The sequence below is a fragment of the Halictus rubicundus genome, chromosome 11 (genome assembly GCF_050948215.1).
Source record: "Halictus rubicundus isolate RS-2024b chromosome 11, iyHalRubi1_principal, whole genome shotgun sequence".
NCBI classification, from domain to species: domain Eukaryota; kingdom Metazoa; phylum Arthropoda; class Insecta; order Hymenoptera; family Halictidae; genus Halictus; species Halictus rubicundus.
This window is the reverse complement of record NC_135159.1, coordinates 11,564,734-11,580,547: the sequence shown is the minus strand read 5'-3', so window position 1 is coordinate 11,580,547 and position 15,814 is coordinate 11,564,734. Positions and strand designations below refer to the sequence as shown.

At 39.7% G+C, this 15,814-nt stretch overlaps 1 protein-coding gene and 1 non-coding gene across 4 annotated transcripts in view; one reads left to right on the top strand and one right to left on the bottom strand.

The window, feature by feature from the left end:
- The window catches only part of Ckn (CRK like proto-oncogene, adaptor protein), a 28,571-nt gene extending 17,900 nt beyond the window's left edge, over window positions 1-10,671 (top strand). For all 3 annotated transcript variants that reach the window (XM_076797217.1, XM_076797216.1, XM_076797218.1), the window contains exons 2-7: window positions 3,083-3,361; window positions 3,587-3,910; window positions 5,221-5,558; window positions 5,992-6,378; window positions 6,594-7,043; window positions 7,331-10,671. In XM_076797217.1, coding sequence (XP_076653332.1) covers window positions 3,091-3,361; window positions 3,587-3,910; window positions 5,221-5,558; window positions 5,992-6,378; window positions 6,594-7,043; window positions 7,331-7,588 — 2,028 coding nt within the window. In that variant the 5' untranslated portion in view covers window positions 3,083-3,090 and the 3' untranslated portion in view covers window positions 7,589-10,671. The remainder of the gene's footprint in view (window positions 1-3,082; window positions 3,362-3,586; window positions 3,911-5,220; window positions 5,559-5,991; window positions 6,379-6,593; window positions 7,044-7,330) is intronic.
- Window positions 10,672-15,165: 4,494 nt separating this feature from the next.
- Window positions 15,166-15,358, bottom strand: LOC143359425 (U2 spliceosomal RNA). Its single transcript, XR_013083118.1, has one exon. It is a non-coding gene; the product is annotated as a U2 spliceosomal RNA (small nuclear RNA).
- Window positions 15,359-15,814: the final 456 nt, after the last annotated feature.

Here is a 15,814-nt window from a genome sequence, read left to right as displayed (position 1 = left end):
ATGAAAATTTTATCAACGTATTTGCGACATTTTTCCGAGTAAAACGAGTACCCACATGACATACTTCGGAGCTAGTTTGATCGTTCAATCCGAACCTTTCGCATAACAGAGGTTCCACTTAATTGTGGATTACATAATCGAGCAAGCTCCGAATGGTGTCGTGTGGGTACTCATTTTACTCGGAAAAATGTCGCGAATGTGTTTATAAAATAGAAATACTATCAATGTTCATTTAAAATTTATTTGTGAAATAAGGATATTATTATTCATTCTAGGTGTATTTATGAAATAGAAGTATTATTAATCTTCATGTATTTTGGGTGTACGTGTAAATGAAAATATTACGAGGTTCTTCGTACATTAAACATTCGCGCGAGCCATAAACGCGTAAAGATCGCCGTTCCACTAATGAGGGTTAATGATTTTCGCAAAATCCACCCCCTTGTCCTTAAAATTAACGTCATTTCCGTTAATGGTGCTCATTAGCCGCTCCCAAGGCTGCAGTCGCAATTATTTTTACAACATCGACTGGAACCGGTGAAAATCCATAACAATAAAATTTGTACCGCCATTTCTAATGGCACCCTAAAAATTACCCTCTTCTCGAGGGTCCAGACGGTTGAATTGTCGCCCAACTACCGGCTTCCATCAGCGCTGAAAGAATAATCTTGGAGCGATCCGACGACGGGAAGAATAGTTATTCGGCTTTGTGATTCCATTGCCATGATGTTGGGACGTCCACTCACTGTAGTCGTTAATCGACGTCGCGCTAATGGCCTGATTAATAACGGGAGCGCGTGCGCAGTTCTGTTGGTCACTCGGCCTCAGTTAATGAAACGTGCCCTTTGTAGTAAGTATCGTGGGTGCACAACCATAAATTCGTGTGTTCTGCGGTCCCTGACAGAGCTCTTTTTTCACCCAAGGTCACGGAAGCTTGCCGTTTCGTTTTTTCGTTGCGTTCTGTTTCAATGCGGATATGTAAGACGGCCTTTGTGAATTTTTTTAAAACAATACCAATAAACATAAAAATTTGAAACTTTGTGGTCAGATTTAGAAATCTTTAATGAATACGAAAATATTTTTTCGTGGCGAATTAGGATAGTCTTAAGTATGGAATTTGAGGATTTTAGTGGTCAAACTGATGGTAAAACAATAAGGCGACTTTGGGAATTTTTTAAAACAATAATAATAGACATATCGACTTGAAACTTTGGGATCGGATTTAGCGGTATTTAAGGTATAGAAAACTATTTTTTCTTTGTAAAAATGTCCAATGTTGCTGGCCATTATTAATGAAATTTTTGGAGCTTGATGATGAAACAGTAATGCGACCTTTGAGAATTTTTTAAAACTATACTAATATTTTTCTGATGCTAGCAGTCCACTTATTTCGTATTTCACAGTCCAAATTAACTGAAAGAGTGTACAACAGTTGGGAAGATTAGCGTGTTTTAGAGCGGAAGCGAGCCTGTGATTTTGGAGGAGACTATGAATAGTAGAAAGCACTAACTAAAAAATAGCGCTAATGTTAGGAGCATTAAGTACTTTCTAAATCGGTGAAGGGTGGATCTCTTCAAAACCGGAAACGACTTGTCCGATTCTCCAGAAATAGAGCAACCATATGCGCGCGATTATACGAAGCGTTGGGCACGAACCGAAGACAAGTGCACCGAAGATAGCTATCGTGGTGAAACTCTGATCATCTTCCCATCTGGAAATAAAATTAACATACGCTCAAATTTAATCGTCAACATAGAATTTGTTATTAATTTTTCTCGTTGCCCTGACCGTTCAAAACTGCTGCGACATTTGAAATTTTTTCCAATGAAACTAATCAACCTATCAAGTTGAAACTTTGTGGGTTTATTTAACAATCTTTGAAAAACCTACATGAATTTTTTCGTGCATAAATAATCATTTTATCCTAAGTTATACGTACTTGATTCGGACGCCTTTAGGAGGAGGAACTTGCCAGCAATGGCGGCCGTAAAGTCGGCCATTTTGGTTCTCTAGAGTAAAAGTTTCAAAGAATTGTTCAATTTTTGTTAAAAAATATCCAGAATCAATCATAAGGTTTTTATATCTATAATAAAAATTAAGTAACGATATTTTCAAATTTTCTACAATATTTTTTCATTTTTTGATTCTATACCTCAAGCATTAATGTTTGTCACAAATATATAAAACCGTGCGCATTATAGTTAAATGTGCGAATATGTAATTAAAAAAAGGGTCATTAGAAAATTTTCATTTCCTGTACGTGCTAATTCCAAAGAGGGCTGCGATCCGCTATTGAATAAGTACTAAGTCAATAAATAAATAAGCTATTACAGCGACGTGAGCGGCAAGTTAGTTCCATTAATGCAGTTAAAGTAGGAAGCAATTCAATAGGGTCTGTATGACCACAAACGGCCCCCACCATCTTGCCAGTTAAACGCTCTTCTAGTCCCCTTTAGACAAGGATTGATTCTGCTAACACTCATTGTTGGACGCATTAGAAAATTCATTTTCGCAAAACACAACAAAACAATATATATATAATCCAATACGTAATTTTTTAGTTAACTCAGTATTTAAATTTTCGATTTTTCTGCCCTGGGTCACGACAGACCCGGGCACCGCCGACCACGAGAGATACTTTACCTTCAACTTGTTATTACTGAGTTTTAACATTTTCTGTAGAGAATTACAAGCCGCATCATTCAATATATATGAGTCTATTTAAGAAAGATAGAGTTGACCTTCACACGACCTCTACGTATCAACGAATGCGTGCTCGTTGAAACCATACAATTTTTGTTCGAAACATTTTTCGACGTCACCAATGGTTTGGTAGGTACTTGACGAGGACACCCGGTATACTTACGGCAGTCTACATTATTATTGTCACTTATCGTTCTGCATATTACTTATCGCATTACAACAGTTCACGGTTCGTCCGAGTTAACTCGTATGCGAGAAGGGTAAACGCGACCTAAGCAGCCCCGTCCGCGACCGATAATAATAACAATAATAATAACGATAATAGGAACGGTCACATAAGTGATTGAATAATAAAGAGGATATTATTATTTGTTTGCAGTTGGCGGCATGAACCGGCCGTCCAAAGCAGTAACGCAGGCGAAGAAAGTGGCACCGCCGGCTGTACCCGACGTGTTTCGACATTCCGGCTCCTCTTTTGGTTCCGCTGGTTATGCGAGCAGCGAGGATAGCTGTTTCCTGCCCGGAAGTGGTCCTGGAGGAACGGCGGACGATGGTTCGTACGGGATGCCCTCTGGAAAGAGTCCCGGACCGATTTTCACTCATCCAGGATTCGCTTTCCCTCCGGTCGTCGGGAAATACGCCCATGCCGAGGACCAAGGTACTTCATCCCCAACAAAAACTCGCCAATCCCAATGCTAAATATACCATAGCGATCACACATGCTTTATTTCAACACCGAGTCAAACCTGCCGCGGTACCATTTTAACATCAGGTTCACAGAACCCGTCAAAGTAACGGGTTCGAATATTTTTGTAATTCAGGATTATTGACATGGTAATCGTGAATGTCCAGCTAATGATGTTTTGTTTTTTTTTTCTTGTAGGAATCGACATGACTCAGAGCCCCGGCAGAGACAGTCCAGGCAGTTCAGGATCAGGTTCTGGTTCCAGGCATTCTACAGCTTCATTGGATTCCGGCAGAGCCTCCGGATATCACCTGGGTCCCAGAGGACCCGGTGCACTCGCTTCGTCTCCCAGATGCTCCATAAGCTCGCTCGGCAGCCATCCCGACAGACCGGCGGATCTTGACGTCGTTCATGCTTGGCTGACCGAACTCCAATTCGAGGAATACTCTCCTTTGTTTGCTTCGGCTGGTTATGATCTTGCTACTATCACGCGCATGACGCCGGAGGACTTAACAGCCATAGGTACACAAACGCTCGAGCAAAACCTTTTCGGGTTGTCACGTTCACGGGAAAAACCATTATTGTTTCAATTATTCATTTTTTAAAATATAATTTTGGGGGAACCTGTTGTAGAGACATTCATTTAGTTTTATCGTCAGAATATTTATAAATCCGTTTCTATCACATGTTTTTCAATGAAAAAATTCGCACACGTTCTTCAAATAAGGGACAAATTGCCGTGAAAGTTTCAACAAGAACCGTTTCATAGTTCTTTGAAAATAAAAATGGTCGAAGTCAGCTTGCCCCGAACGCTCTGAACTCTGACGTAAAAATCAGGAGTAGAAAAATTAATGTACATGTTGCAAAGTGCCGTTGCCGTTTCGACAACTGTAAAATAATTTCCGAGAGTAAATATCGTTCACCTGTTAGCAAGGGACGTTGATCAAAAGCGTGTTTGCACGAGCGGAGACGCGGTGATATTTACATGTACCTCTGGCCGAGGTAATACGGGCAACCATTCCTCTCCGGCAAAGGTACAAACAGTGACACGAAAGAGTCTGCCACTTGAAGGGTGTATAACTCCCCTTTCTTCTTCTCAACGCGTCTCTAGCTGTCTCTTAGCTGGAGGCTGGAAGGTGCATTACACCAGGCACGGGAGAAGGATGAGGAGAGACGTGCCTCCCCTCGAGCGGCAGATTTTCATGTCATTGATTATACCACCAGCACTTCTGTATATCTGTGTCTGGCTGCTTCTTGTCACTCGTGCCTCCGCGCACCGCCTGAAACGGGAATTATTGGACATACAGGACAGATATGAGATATCCGAGGCTTTCATGGCCCCGGCTGCCTAGCATAGTACTTTTGGATGCAAGCCATATAACCCCCGTTCCCTCCTCCTTTTTGGAACATGATTTTATTGTTTCGCACGGCTGTGCAGCTGGCTTTATCTGGATCTGCTGACGCGCGCGACACTGATATCTCCTGCTCGTGCCACAGATCATTTAGTACCAGTCACGGTTCGCCTGATTAGCCATCTGGCCTAATTAAAAAATTCCAAACAGGAGATACCGGGGACAGATACGTGATCCTTCTTATCTAACTCTGTTCCATCTATTGCATAATCTCCGATGAATTGTCGCGATCCATATTTTGTCAGACCGATGAGTAGACTGGGGATCTTTATGCAAAATAGAAATATTTTACATCAGTTGTAAAACAACAGAGAGAGCCATTCACCGTATTTCCTTACTTATGTTTATTTTCTATATGTTTGGGTAAATTGGATAATTGCTGTTCGGTGCAGAGATTGATTGGTGCTTGCGTGCTTGCAGGAATTAAGAAGCCGAACCACAGAAAGCGACTGAAGGCAGAAATAGATAATTTAAACATCGGGGATGGTTTGCCGGAGCACATTCCTGGCTCTCTGGAGGAGTGGCTTAGACTTCTACGACTTGAGGAGTATCTTGGCGCTCTACATCAACAGGGTATGCGCTCGGTCGAAGACGTGACGACTCTCACTTGGGAGGATCTCGAGGACATTGGCATTGTGCGGCTGGGCCATCAAAAGAAGTTATTGTTAGCTATTAAAAGAGTCAAAGATATCCGCGCCGGTAAACGTATACAGCCGCTCGATCTTGCCCGGTTACCGCCTCATCCTGGCCAAACACAGGTATTCTCATCGTTCACACTTATAACAAAAACTGTCAACTTGTACAGTACAAGACAGTAAACACTGCAACAGAACTTGAGAACATCCTTGTACATTAGAATATTTATTCAACTCTTTCCAATCACAATTACACAGAATAATTTCATTTCGCTAAAAGTTTCGCAGTCTAGTCTTCGCTTAGAAAATTGATCAACCAATGAACTCTAGTCTGCGGATTAAATTCTTGCATTGATTACAAGACGCATGAGTCAAATAGAAACTTCTTCCTTCATTTCTTGTCATAGATGCATAAAATCTGCAGTCTACGTATGAAATACAGTTGCAGATTGTTCTAACGTAGACTCTAATCTAAAGCAAAAGTATATTTTCGCATCGTACCAAAGCAAATATGCTTCTATCGCTCTTGCGTATACCAATGGAATTGCACTTTCAGGACGTAGTGATTCAACGGGCAGGTCCAGATCTGCCATCTCCGGACGAAGACTGTTCGTCACCAGTCCTGAGGTCTTTCCAAAGAGGAGGAAGCGACACAACGTCTGGCACCGCATGGAGAAGTATGTACGCTGCTTTGCCAACCGATTACAACATGGTTGGGCGAGCCGGATCGCGAGGAAAGTCCTTGGAGAGCTTAGAGGACGCGCCCCTCGGGTATCCACCGTCGCCCGCGCCTTCTGCGCATCCTCAGCCCATCGAATGGCGTCCACGTAGCTTCGAGGACGGTGATCTGACTCCTACAAATGATAATTCGATCGTCGAAGCCGGCGGTGGAACGCTTCCACGTCCTAGACATTGCCTTGTTCGTCCAAGACCTATAGCTAAGGTAATGATTGCACTCCAGGTGGCGATACAGCAAAGTACTTTCGATCATAAGTGATTTAGGACCTGTAACACTGGGGTGGCTCATATTTTTTGACTTTCTCCCAGGATTGAAGCAAATAATTCGGCTAAATCAACAATTTTAAGGGCTATTTTTACATTTTCAACACGAATGATTACAGTTTATAATTTAATGAGATAATTTGGCCCGGCTTGCAGGTCGCCGCAACACCGGGGCAGTTCAAATCTCTACCGAGAGACTTCGACAACAAGTATCAACTGACATACGGACTGGAAAGCAGTCCACATCTTCCAAAACGCTGTCCCCCGTCACCCCCAAGGCGTCAAAGTTCTAGAGAGAACAGTTCTTCTGTTGGCGTTGGGGGACCGGCGGTCGGCGACGTTGTGATAGATTGCAGCGGACCAGTACCAACCGCATCCTGCGATGATCATCACATGCATCATCATCAGCATCATCATTTGCTCCATCATCCCTCACCGCCGCCACCAGCGCCCGCAGCTGCGCCGTCAACACCGCCGCAGATGAACCGGCCGCCTTCTTCCATGTCCCGTTCTTGGGGAAGTGTCAGCGCTAACGTGAACGAGGAACACGAATTGATAGCTACTCTCGCTTTGCAACACCGTAATGGTTCTGACGCCAGCTTCAAGGTACTTCGTTGTTAGGGCACCTTCTTGTTGCAGATCTTTGTACAGGTTGTCCCAGTTGGGACGTCTCTAGAGAAAATATTATGCAAAGTAAAAATTGTCCACATTAATTTACTAATTGCAAGATGCTACTGTTTAAATAAGAGGTTCGCGGGACGCGTCAAAACGACGCAATTAAAAGAAATGGCTAAAAATTTGGATAGACACGTTCTCGTTAATTTTACAAAAGCAATGCAAAACTATTCAATGCTGTGTGAGCCTAGTGTTAATGAATGTCGTGTCATTTGCAGTCAAGCTCCAGCACGGAATCGGATTCGCTTCCTTTCGCGAACGAGAACGCCGGGACAATAAAGCAGAGGTCCGCGCGAGCCCAAGAGTATGCGAGCAACAACGCCGGCAACAACATGCAGAGCCACATGATGAGCCATCATTCTAGCAGCACCGAGCCAGCGGACGTGCTAAACGACATCGGCAACATGCTAGCCAATCTCACCGACGAACTTGATGCCATGCTCGAGGAAGAGAAACGCCAGGGCCTGAATTCGTAATCGCCATTGTCTCCGTCATCGTCTTCTTTCGAATCGCGTTACCCCTAAACGTTGGCTACAGGAAGAACACACACATACACACACGTACAGCTTCTGCTGCGAACATATATTCTTCTCTCACGGTACGGCGCATGTAACGAGCGTACGACTCGTTTGTTTACAACATTCGTATGGAAATGAATTCGCGTACGAATTTCTCGAGCTCTTGACACTTTGCAACGATTTTTCGAACGCGAGCACAAACCGGCGCTGGACACAAAAACACTCGTTACGTTTCATCGCATTAACAACTACAACACACCGTTACATTACACAGAAGAAAAAAAAGATAATTCTGCTATCCTGTTATGTCATTGTATGAGTTAATGTAGTGGGATTGTGTTCCTCCGACGCCGTTTTATTTTTTATCGTACTGACTCGTTTCAACGATTCCTTCGTTTATTATTTTATTCTCTTTATTTTATTTTATATAGAGCAAAGCTTCTTATTTTTCTACGAACGTATTTGCGAACTTTTCTCATGAAGTTTCCAGAGACTTAAACGTTAAACGATCTTTGTGATTCATTTGCTTCATGTACTTATTGCTATTATTATAATTATTCTTATTATTATTATTCTTATTATTGTATCGCTTTAAATTCTTCTCTTTTATGTTCTCTCTTAAGATCCCTGTTAGTATCGCGACACCACGCCCACGCCCAGGTTTTGGGCAAAGTTATTTTGTAATCGAATGACGAATCATCGCACGGAAGAGAATAACACGTGAAATAATGTTTAACGAATAAGTATGAGTAATACTTATGCCTTATGAAGAAAAAAAAAGAAGAAGAATAACTATGAGAAACATAAATGTAGTTTAGTTCCATATACTAAGGTTTACACTACACTTACACAGCACAAAGACTGATGTTTCTCTGGAAATTTCATTACTATGAAACATGTATACATTCCAGCTAGTATATTTCCTTTTCCACTTCCGTCCTTTGCTAAAACGATAGCATGTTAGATTGGGACCTTCATAACTGTTGGACTGTTAGACGTTTTTGAAGTTAGTAACGGTACAGAGAAAGAGAGAAGTCAAATTCCGTGTCCCATTTTCCAAAAAAAAAAAAATAATAATTCTTCCAATAACTGTCAATGAAGAATATTACCGAATCGAGTTGTTTTTTGATAATGAAGCATAATTATATAACTTCGCCTATATTGTGGTACAATTTCTATAAGAGTGTATGATAGTTTATACAAGCGAAAAAGAAACGACAAAACAAAAAAAAAGAGAAGAAGAAGAAAGAAGAAAGAAGTAAAGAAATTGACATCTTCCATTGTTTGAACTTCGAATGGGTTCTCCGTGTAAGACTGAGAACGGAGCGAAGCGTAGACATTTCGACTGCCAATTGAATTTTATGGACGAGATACAGTTCAACGCAGAATTATAATGCGCTCTGTATGCCAATTAACATTTTATATTTATTATCCGTACTAATATAGTGACGTATGTAAACTCACTATTGTTATATGGTGCACAGAAAGGGAATACCGTGCGGAATATTTGCTAGTTTCCGCATCTACGTGAAATCAAAGTAATCATAGTAGTGGAATGTTGTCGATACAAAGTGTTCAGGTGCCCCGCCCCTCCCCCTAACTCCAAGTATGATGCTGATATGTACCGAGACTTGTGCGTCAAATTTTATGCGTACAAACTATTATATGACAGTTTGTGTATATGCACGCGCATCCGTACGTATGTTTGCGTATATACATTTATATAAGATATTCGCAAAACGAACACAGAAATCGATTCCTCGACGTTCCAAGCGTTTTTTCAATGTGTACACAGTATTTATTGTTTTTCCTCGTGAAATTGCTTTCCTTCATTGTATCGCGTTTTTGTTGTCAGTGTGTCCGACAGTATTTATGCATTGGGTTGGTGCAAAGTAATTGGGGCTTTTTTCGTTTTCGAATTTTGCAGCTATAAAAATAATAAATAAATAACGTCGCTTCAGAAATATGGCTGAAGCTTCAACTGATGAAAACCACAATTATTTTTGCGCCAGTCCAATAATATTAATTCACAAAAAAAAAAAAAGAAACTGTTCGCGCGTGTAGTCGAAATTTTTTATTATTTTGTATATGCATCGTAGAATACTCCTATATAAATGTATATAGAGTTTCAGAGGGACATTTAAATAGCGATTAGATGTTTTACGATTCGATTAAGTAGTACGAACTTGTTATTGTCTCCGTACGAATCAGTTTCATAGTTAGAACACACACATTTACAAACAGACACACACACACACACCCGTAAACAAAAACGAAATAATGAATTGCAGTGAACGCGCGATTATATTATCATTCCTCTGATGTTTTATTCTTAATCGATAAATCCAATGGGTCGTTAATTATATTCGAATCCAATTATGCTATATTATAATGATGAGAAAAAAAATAAAAATAAAACATGAACATGTGGTAGAATATATACAAGATTTTCAAATAAACTTAAACGAAAAGTAAAAAAACACTTAGGTTAATCGATTTAAACATCAGGGCTGCGTTATTGGCGGCCCGCAGACTTGTTAACTATTATAGGTATATAGTAGGTATATGTATATACCCGGTTGGTATATATGTATATTATATATCAGTTTAAGCAGTGTACTTAGGGAAAAATGTTCTGCGGTGCTGCAACTTTTACGAATCTTCTTTCATATCCCTTCTTTTTTACGTTCGATTATTCATTGTATATCTCTAGATTTATTATAAATAAGTCGGTTTTATTGTTTAAATCGCGGACAATTGACCGGAAAGGCAGCGCAAATTTTTTATACATATACAGATGCTTTATAACGTTCGATTGTGACGAATAAAAAACGTGCTTGAACACATATTTCATTAATTACCGGCGATGCCAACGCACCTATAGTTAATTATAAGAATATATTGACTTGCGTTTGTTCGTATACACTTGACGAAGAGCTATACTGACTAATTCTAAAGGTCTTTTTATATTTATGATAAATAGTTATTTTAAGTTCTAGACGAAACAACACGGCGAAGAGCGTTGTTAATGTTAAGGTGAAATCGGGTGCAAAACACGAGTATTTATAAAAAAAAAAAAAAAAAATAGTAAACACTAAACTATTCGAGATGAAAGGTGTGCGAAATCAATTCACAGTCATATGTTTGGGATACTATGTATTTTATACAAAAATAATTAACACTGAAAAATTAAAAGATCACGACGACGACGACGATGAATATCGGATCAGAGCTGCGATCAACTAACGGGGATGTAGATAATTAATAAAATATTAGCAGAAAATGAAAAAACCTTTTATACGAACATCATGTGATCGATACTAACAAAATCTTCTCTTTTTCTCTTTTTTCTTTTAAACAATTGACAAAACACAACAGGATGGAACGCACACTGCCAACTTTTTTATACCTGTAGCTTCATGTTGTCGCAATGCGAGAAAAACAAAACTAACGAAAGCACGAATATTCGAAATTTTTACCAGTTTACAAAATACGCCTACTCGAGGGACATTTGAAAGCATTATCACGACTGATGATAGTTCCAATCGATTTGGATGTGTTTTGATTACGATGTGTGCACGACGAAAGCTTTTATTAAATCGTCGAACGTATTGTTTTAAACAAATCGGGTGAAAAAGACCTATTGTGAGATAATTCTGGTATTTATTAAAAAATATTAAAATTCGAGTCAAGCGTCGAAGCTATACCGATTTATTTACTTAAAATAGTACGTTTGATCGTATGATAAACATGATGTATTAGAGATTTAGAGCTGTTTGTAGCACGACTGTCCCCTAAATTAGAGAAACTTGTATCTTCCACTGTTTTCGACTCACTTACTGCCTTTTTTTATACGAACAGTCAATATAACAAACGATGAAGTGAATTAACAAACTCAATTACCGGCTCGACTTTTTCGGCAGCTTTACAACTCAAAATACCTAAAGGCATTGCTTCTACGTGGTGTATACATATTATACATACATAAATATTATATAAATACAGAATATAGATATGAATATACGTTTATATTCATATTTCTATTAAATTAATCATAGTTTTTGTACAAACGTTTGCGTCGCTGCAGTTTTTGTTCAGCGGAATCAGTACTCGCCTAACTGCATTTTACAACATCCCCCGATGGCCCCCCTCCTATTTTCCATGTTCGTTTATACATATAAATATATATATATATAAATTTGAATTTGATTGATCGATTATGATGCTTTTATCATAGTTCTTTGAATAAAACATATTATTAAACTTAGTTCTTAATGTTATTTAGCATTCACCTTTAAAATACTTTTATTATTTTTTATTGAATAGGATTCTACAACAAACATGTCAAACTTATGTCATATATTAACAAATATAACATGAAATCAAAGCACTGACTTCTTATCCCTCTCTAATGATCATCTACAAAATAAAGAATCAGTAGTGAACGTATTTTAATAAAAAAATTAATTCATCTCGTCTGACAGCTCGGAAAAGAATGAATAAACTTCGAGGAGTTACTAACTTTAATTTGAGCCCTCAAAAATTAAAAAGATTGCTACAAAAACCATACAAAATAATTTTTTTTCAATACTCTACCATTCGAGTACCTACTCCCTGGGAAAATCAGTTCTTGTTTTTAAATTTCCAGTATGTTATCATAATTATTTTGAAATTGCAATTCTTCTGTCATAAAGTGCATTCTTCCAGCTTCACTTTAAGCTATTCAACATTAAAAAATTTCACTAGGAAAGTATTAAAATATAATTTTTTATCTAAGCAAATGATTTTTGCCGCTTTTCCTATTAGAAACCGTGCTAATTCCGGCAAGAATCATCTGCTCCGTTAAAATGTTCGTACAGCGCCAATTCATGCAGCGGCAAAACGCTCAAACTGTTAGCCAAATGTTACCGACGCAGCAACCGAGACAACGACGCTAGCGATCCTAGCGGTAAAGGATCGAAGCTTGTTGCCGTTTAGTACCGACATGATCCGCTAGATGGCGCGAGCTGTATCCAACTGCACTGTCGGTAAATTTGGCGACAAGTTTGAGCGTTTTGCCGCTGCATCGAATGGCGCTGTACGAACATTTTAACGAAGCAGATGATTCTTGCCGGAATTAGCTCTGAGCTTATGGGAAAAGCGGCAAGAATCATTCGTTTAGATAAACAAATTATATTTCAATACTTTCCTGTTGAAATTTTTAAATGTTTAATAGCTTAAATTGAAGCTGGAAGAATGCACTTTATGACAGAGGAATTGCAATTTAAAAATAATTATGATAACATACTGGAAATTTAAATTTAGGAATTGACTGTCCCGGGGAACAGGTGCTTGAATGAAAGGGTTTCAAAGAAATTATTTTTTTATACTTTCCGGTGGTGATTTATCAACTTTCTAGGGCTCAAATTAAAGCTAAAAGAATGTACTATATGGTGGATTAAGTGTCATTTAAGAGTAATTGCGTTAAAGTTAAAAAACACGGGCGACTATTTCGGGGTACTTCAATAATGAAGATCACCTAAATACGAGTAGTGTAATGAAGAAATTAACATTTGATTTGAAAGTCTTTCCTCTAAGGCGCATTTAGAAACGAAGTTTTATAACTTATTCAAGTCATCACGCCTTTGATCAGCAATAAAAATTGTTTGCACCGTACACTGACCCTTAGGTCAATAATAAAAAAATTATCTACAGTGTTCACCGACCGTTACACTGTCTAAATTAAAAACAGAAAGAGTGATCTACCATTTCAGTTTACAATGTACATAATTTCAAGGTATGGAATCTGAGGAGGGATAAATGTTCACCTAATATGGACAGAGGGGTTGGGTGTGAAATGCCTTCACGTTTCACGAGATATTTCGCAGAATGATGTAATTTGAAGTTAACCAGATGCATAGGTATAGTGAGAGGGTGAGAAAGCAGTTAGGCGTGACGGTCGCCGTCAAGGGGAACGCATATATAGATGCAAAATAGATGTAATAAGACAATGGCCATCTTCGGGGCCGTTCTCTATCTCTATCGAGGGCTCTGCCCCAATCTGAACGATCCATGTGGTTCGACATCGGTTCGATACTTAAAGGTAACTCCTTCCGTGACATTAAAAAGGCACTCCCAGGCCTCTTGTGTTGCATCGGTCCCTTTGCCCGGCCGTTTGTTGGCGTTTCACACGCCAACGTCGGATGTAGAAACCGTACCGACACCGCTGTCTCTTTTGTGCACAGGTCTTTATGAACAGGAACAGATCTTCCTGTCACCTCTGACAATGGGGGCTGCCTGAAATCGAGAGTTCTAATCGCTCCGACATCTTGATACGGATGACGCGTCGAAAATTGGACCTCGAGCACACATATGCCGTGAAAAAACCGGACACGGACGCCAACATATTATTCTTTATTCGTGGCGCATTTATGATTTTTTATTTATTTTACAAACGCAGGAGAGTGCTCTTCTTTAACGCGTCTGGTACTCGTATGGAGGGCAATTGTAAAGCTCAGATCGTACTCTATAAAAAAATATGTAACTCGCGTGATTTTGATAATTTGTACTTTAAAAAAATCACGCGTCTACTTCAAGCACCAATGAAGACGCGTGCAAAATCTCAACGCCAGAGGTTCGACCAGTTTCTCTGTAAAAAATTCCCAAAAATGGCTTGGAAAAAGGGAGGGAGCGGATCGGCCAGTGGCGCGACTGTTCGATGGAAAGGGTGAATTCGATCCTGTTTCTCTAACCTTCCCCCTGGATGACCTTACCCGGCTGCTCATCATTCCACAGCACGTTGCGCCCGATTACGATTTGCATAAGACCAGAGGAGTGCGCGAGCGTGCAGCAGCAGCATCGCGAGTTAGGTCTCTCTCGGGATCGCATACTCGCGGGGCAACATGTGCTTCGACAGTGCCGAGGTCTTGCTTTACGGCCACGATCCGGGTAATACACGATACGGTATAGAGCACTGTAAATTTCTTCGCATCCTACAAAGATCAAATTAGCCTCGGTTACTCTACACAGACTGTACAGTATACGTATAGTTTACGTCGCATACACACGCGCGCGACCGGGAATCCTTTGCCTCCTTCGTCGATGCCTATTATATCCTTTCCAAATAAGAGGCCTCTATTATAGTGAGACGACCCACCGAACAGACATAAATGATTTCGCGCGAGCTACCTTGCGTACTACAAACGACCTATCTTCTCCCCTCTACCCGGTGACCTTGAAAATTACGCTGCCGACACAACACATGGTCGCTGAAATTATACGACTTTTATCGTGACAACCGGAGTTTTACAAGTCTTTCAACGGCTCTACTGTGGACACTACTAATACACACGAGCTCTTCTTGAGACCTTCGCGCGTCTTCAGGCAGAATTTATGGCAATGCGAAGTTGTTTTTCTCCGTTTGTTGATATGATACCCAATTTTTGAGCTCTTCGGGTCAAAGAGATTTTGATAAAGCAATATATTTGGTATTAATATTTATTTAATAATAGTGGTTATATTTTTTAACTACTGTTGTAATTTATGTTTTTCAATAAGTTAATTGAGCCGAACCTAACAGAACTGCAAGGTCAGGTCGACTCGTGACAGAGGTGGGGCAAGCCCCGACAAACTCCGTCAAATTTCAAAAATCAAGTTAATATACTGACTACCCGATGGGTAGTGTATCAGATATTAAGCTGATAAGAACAGATACTACACTTTGATCTTAGCCATAGGCCGAGAAGCGATACATAAGTGATTTCCAACAGCCCTTATAACGTCTACACCCCTCAAACTTTGCAGCGAGAAAAGTTTCGCCCGAAGAATCCATCTAGCGGTCGGATCCGAAAATTTTCGACCCCAATCTAACGGTCGCCTGGAAATGTCTCCTGGGCGTCCCAGAGTTGGGGTCCTCAGGGGGCCCTTAGGGGAATTATTCCCCGGGAATATAATAGAACAGATGCTACCTTGTAGCTTTTTAAACTGTACTGGAACATTATTGTGTAAAAAGAATATTAAAAATCGAAAAATTCACTGTTTACACAATCTGTAAAATTTTTAAATGTCTACTGCGCAATCCTATTTCCTGCTGGATAAAGTGTTTTTAATCATACATTTTTTCAACAAGCATTCGGCGATGTTATTTTCAAAGAAAATTTTTAAAGAAAATTTGTACACATATATCACGCTGTACAGACGAATTAA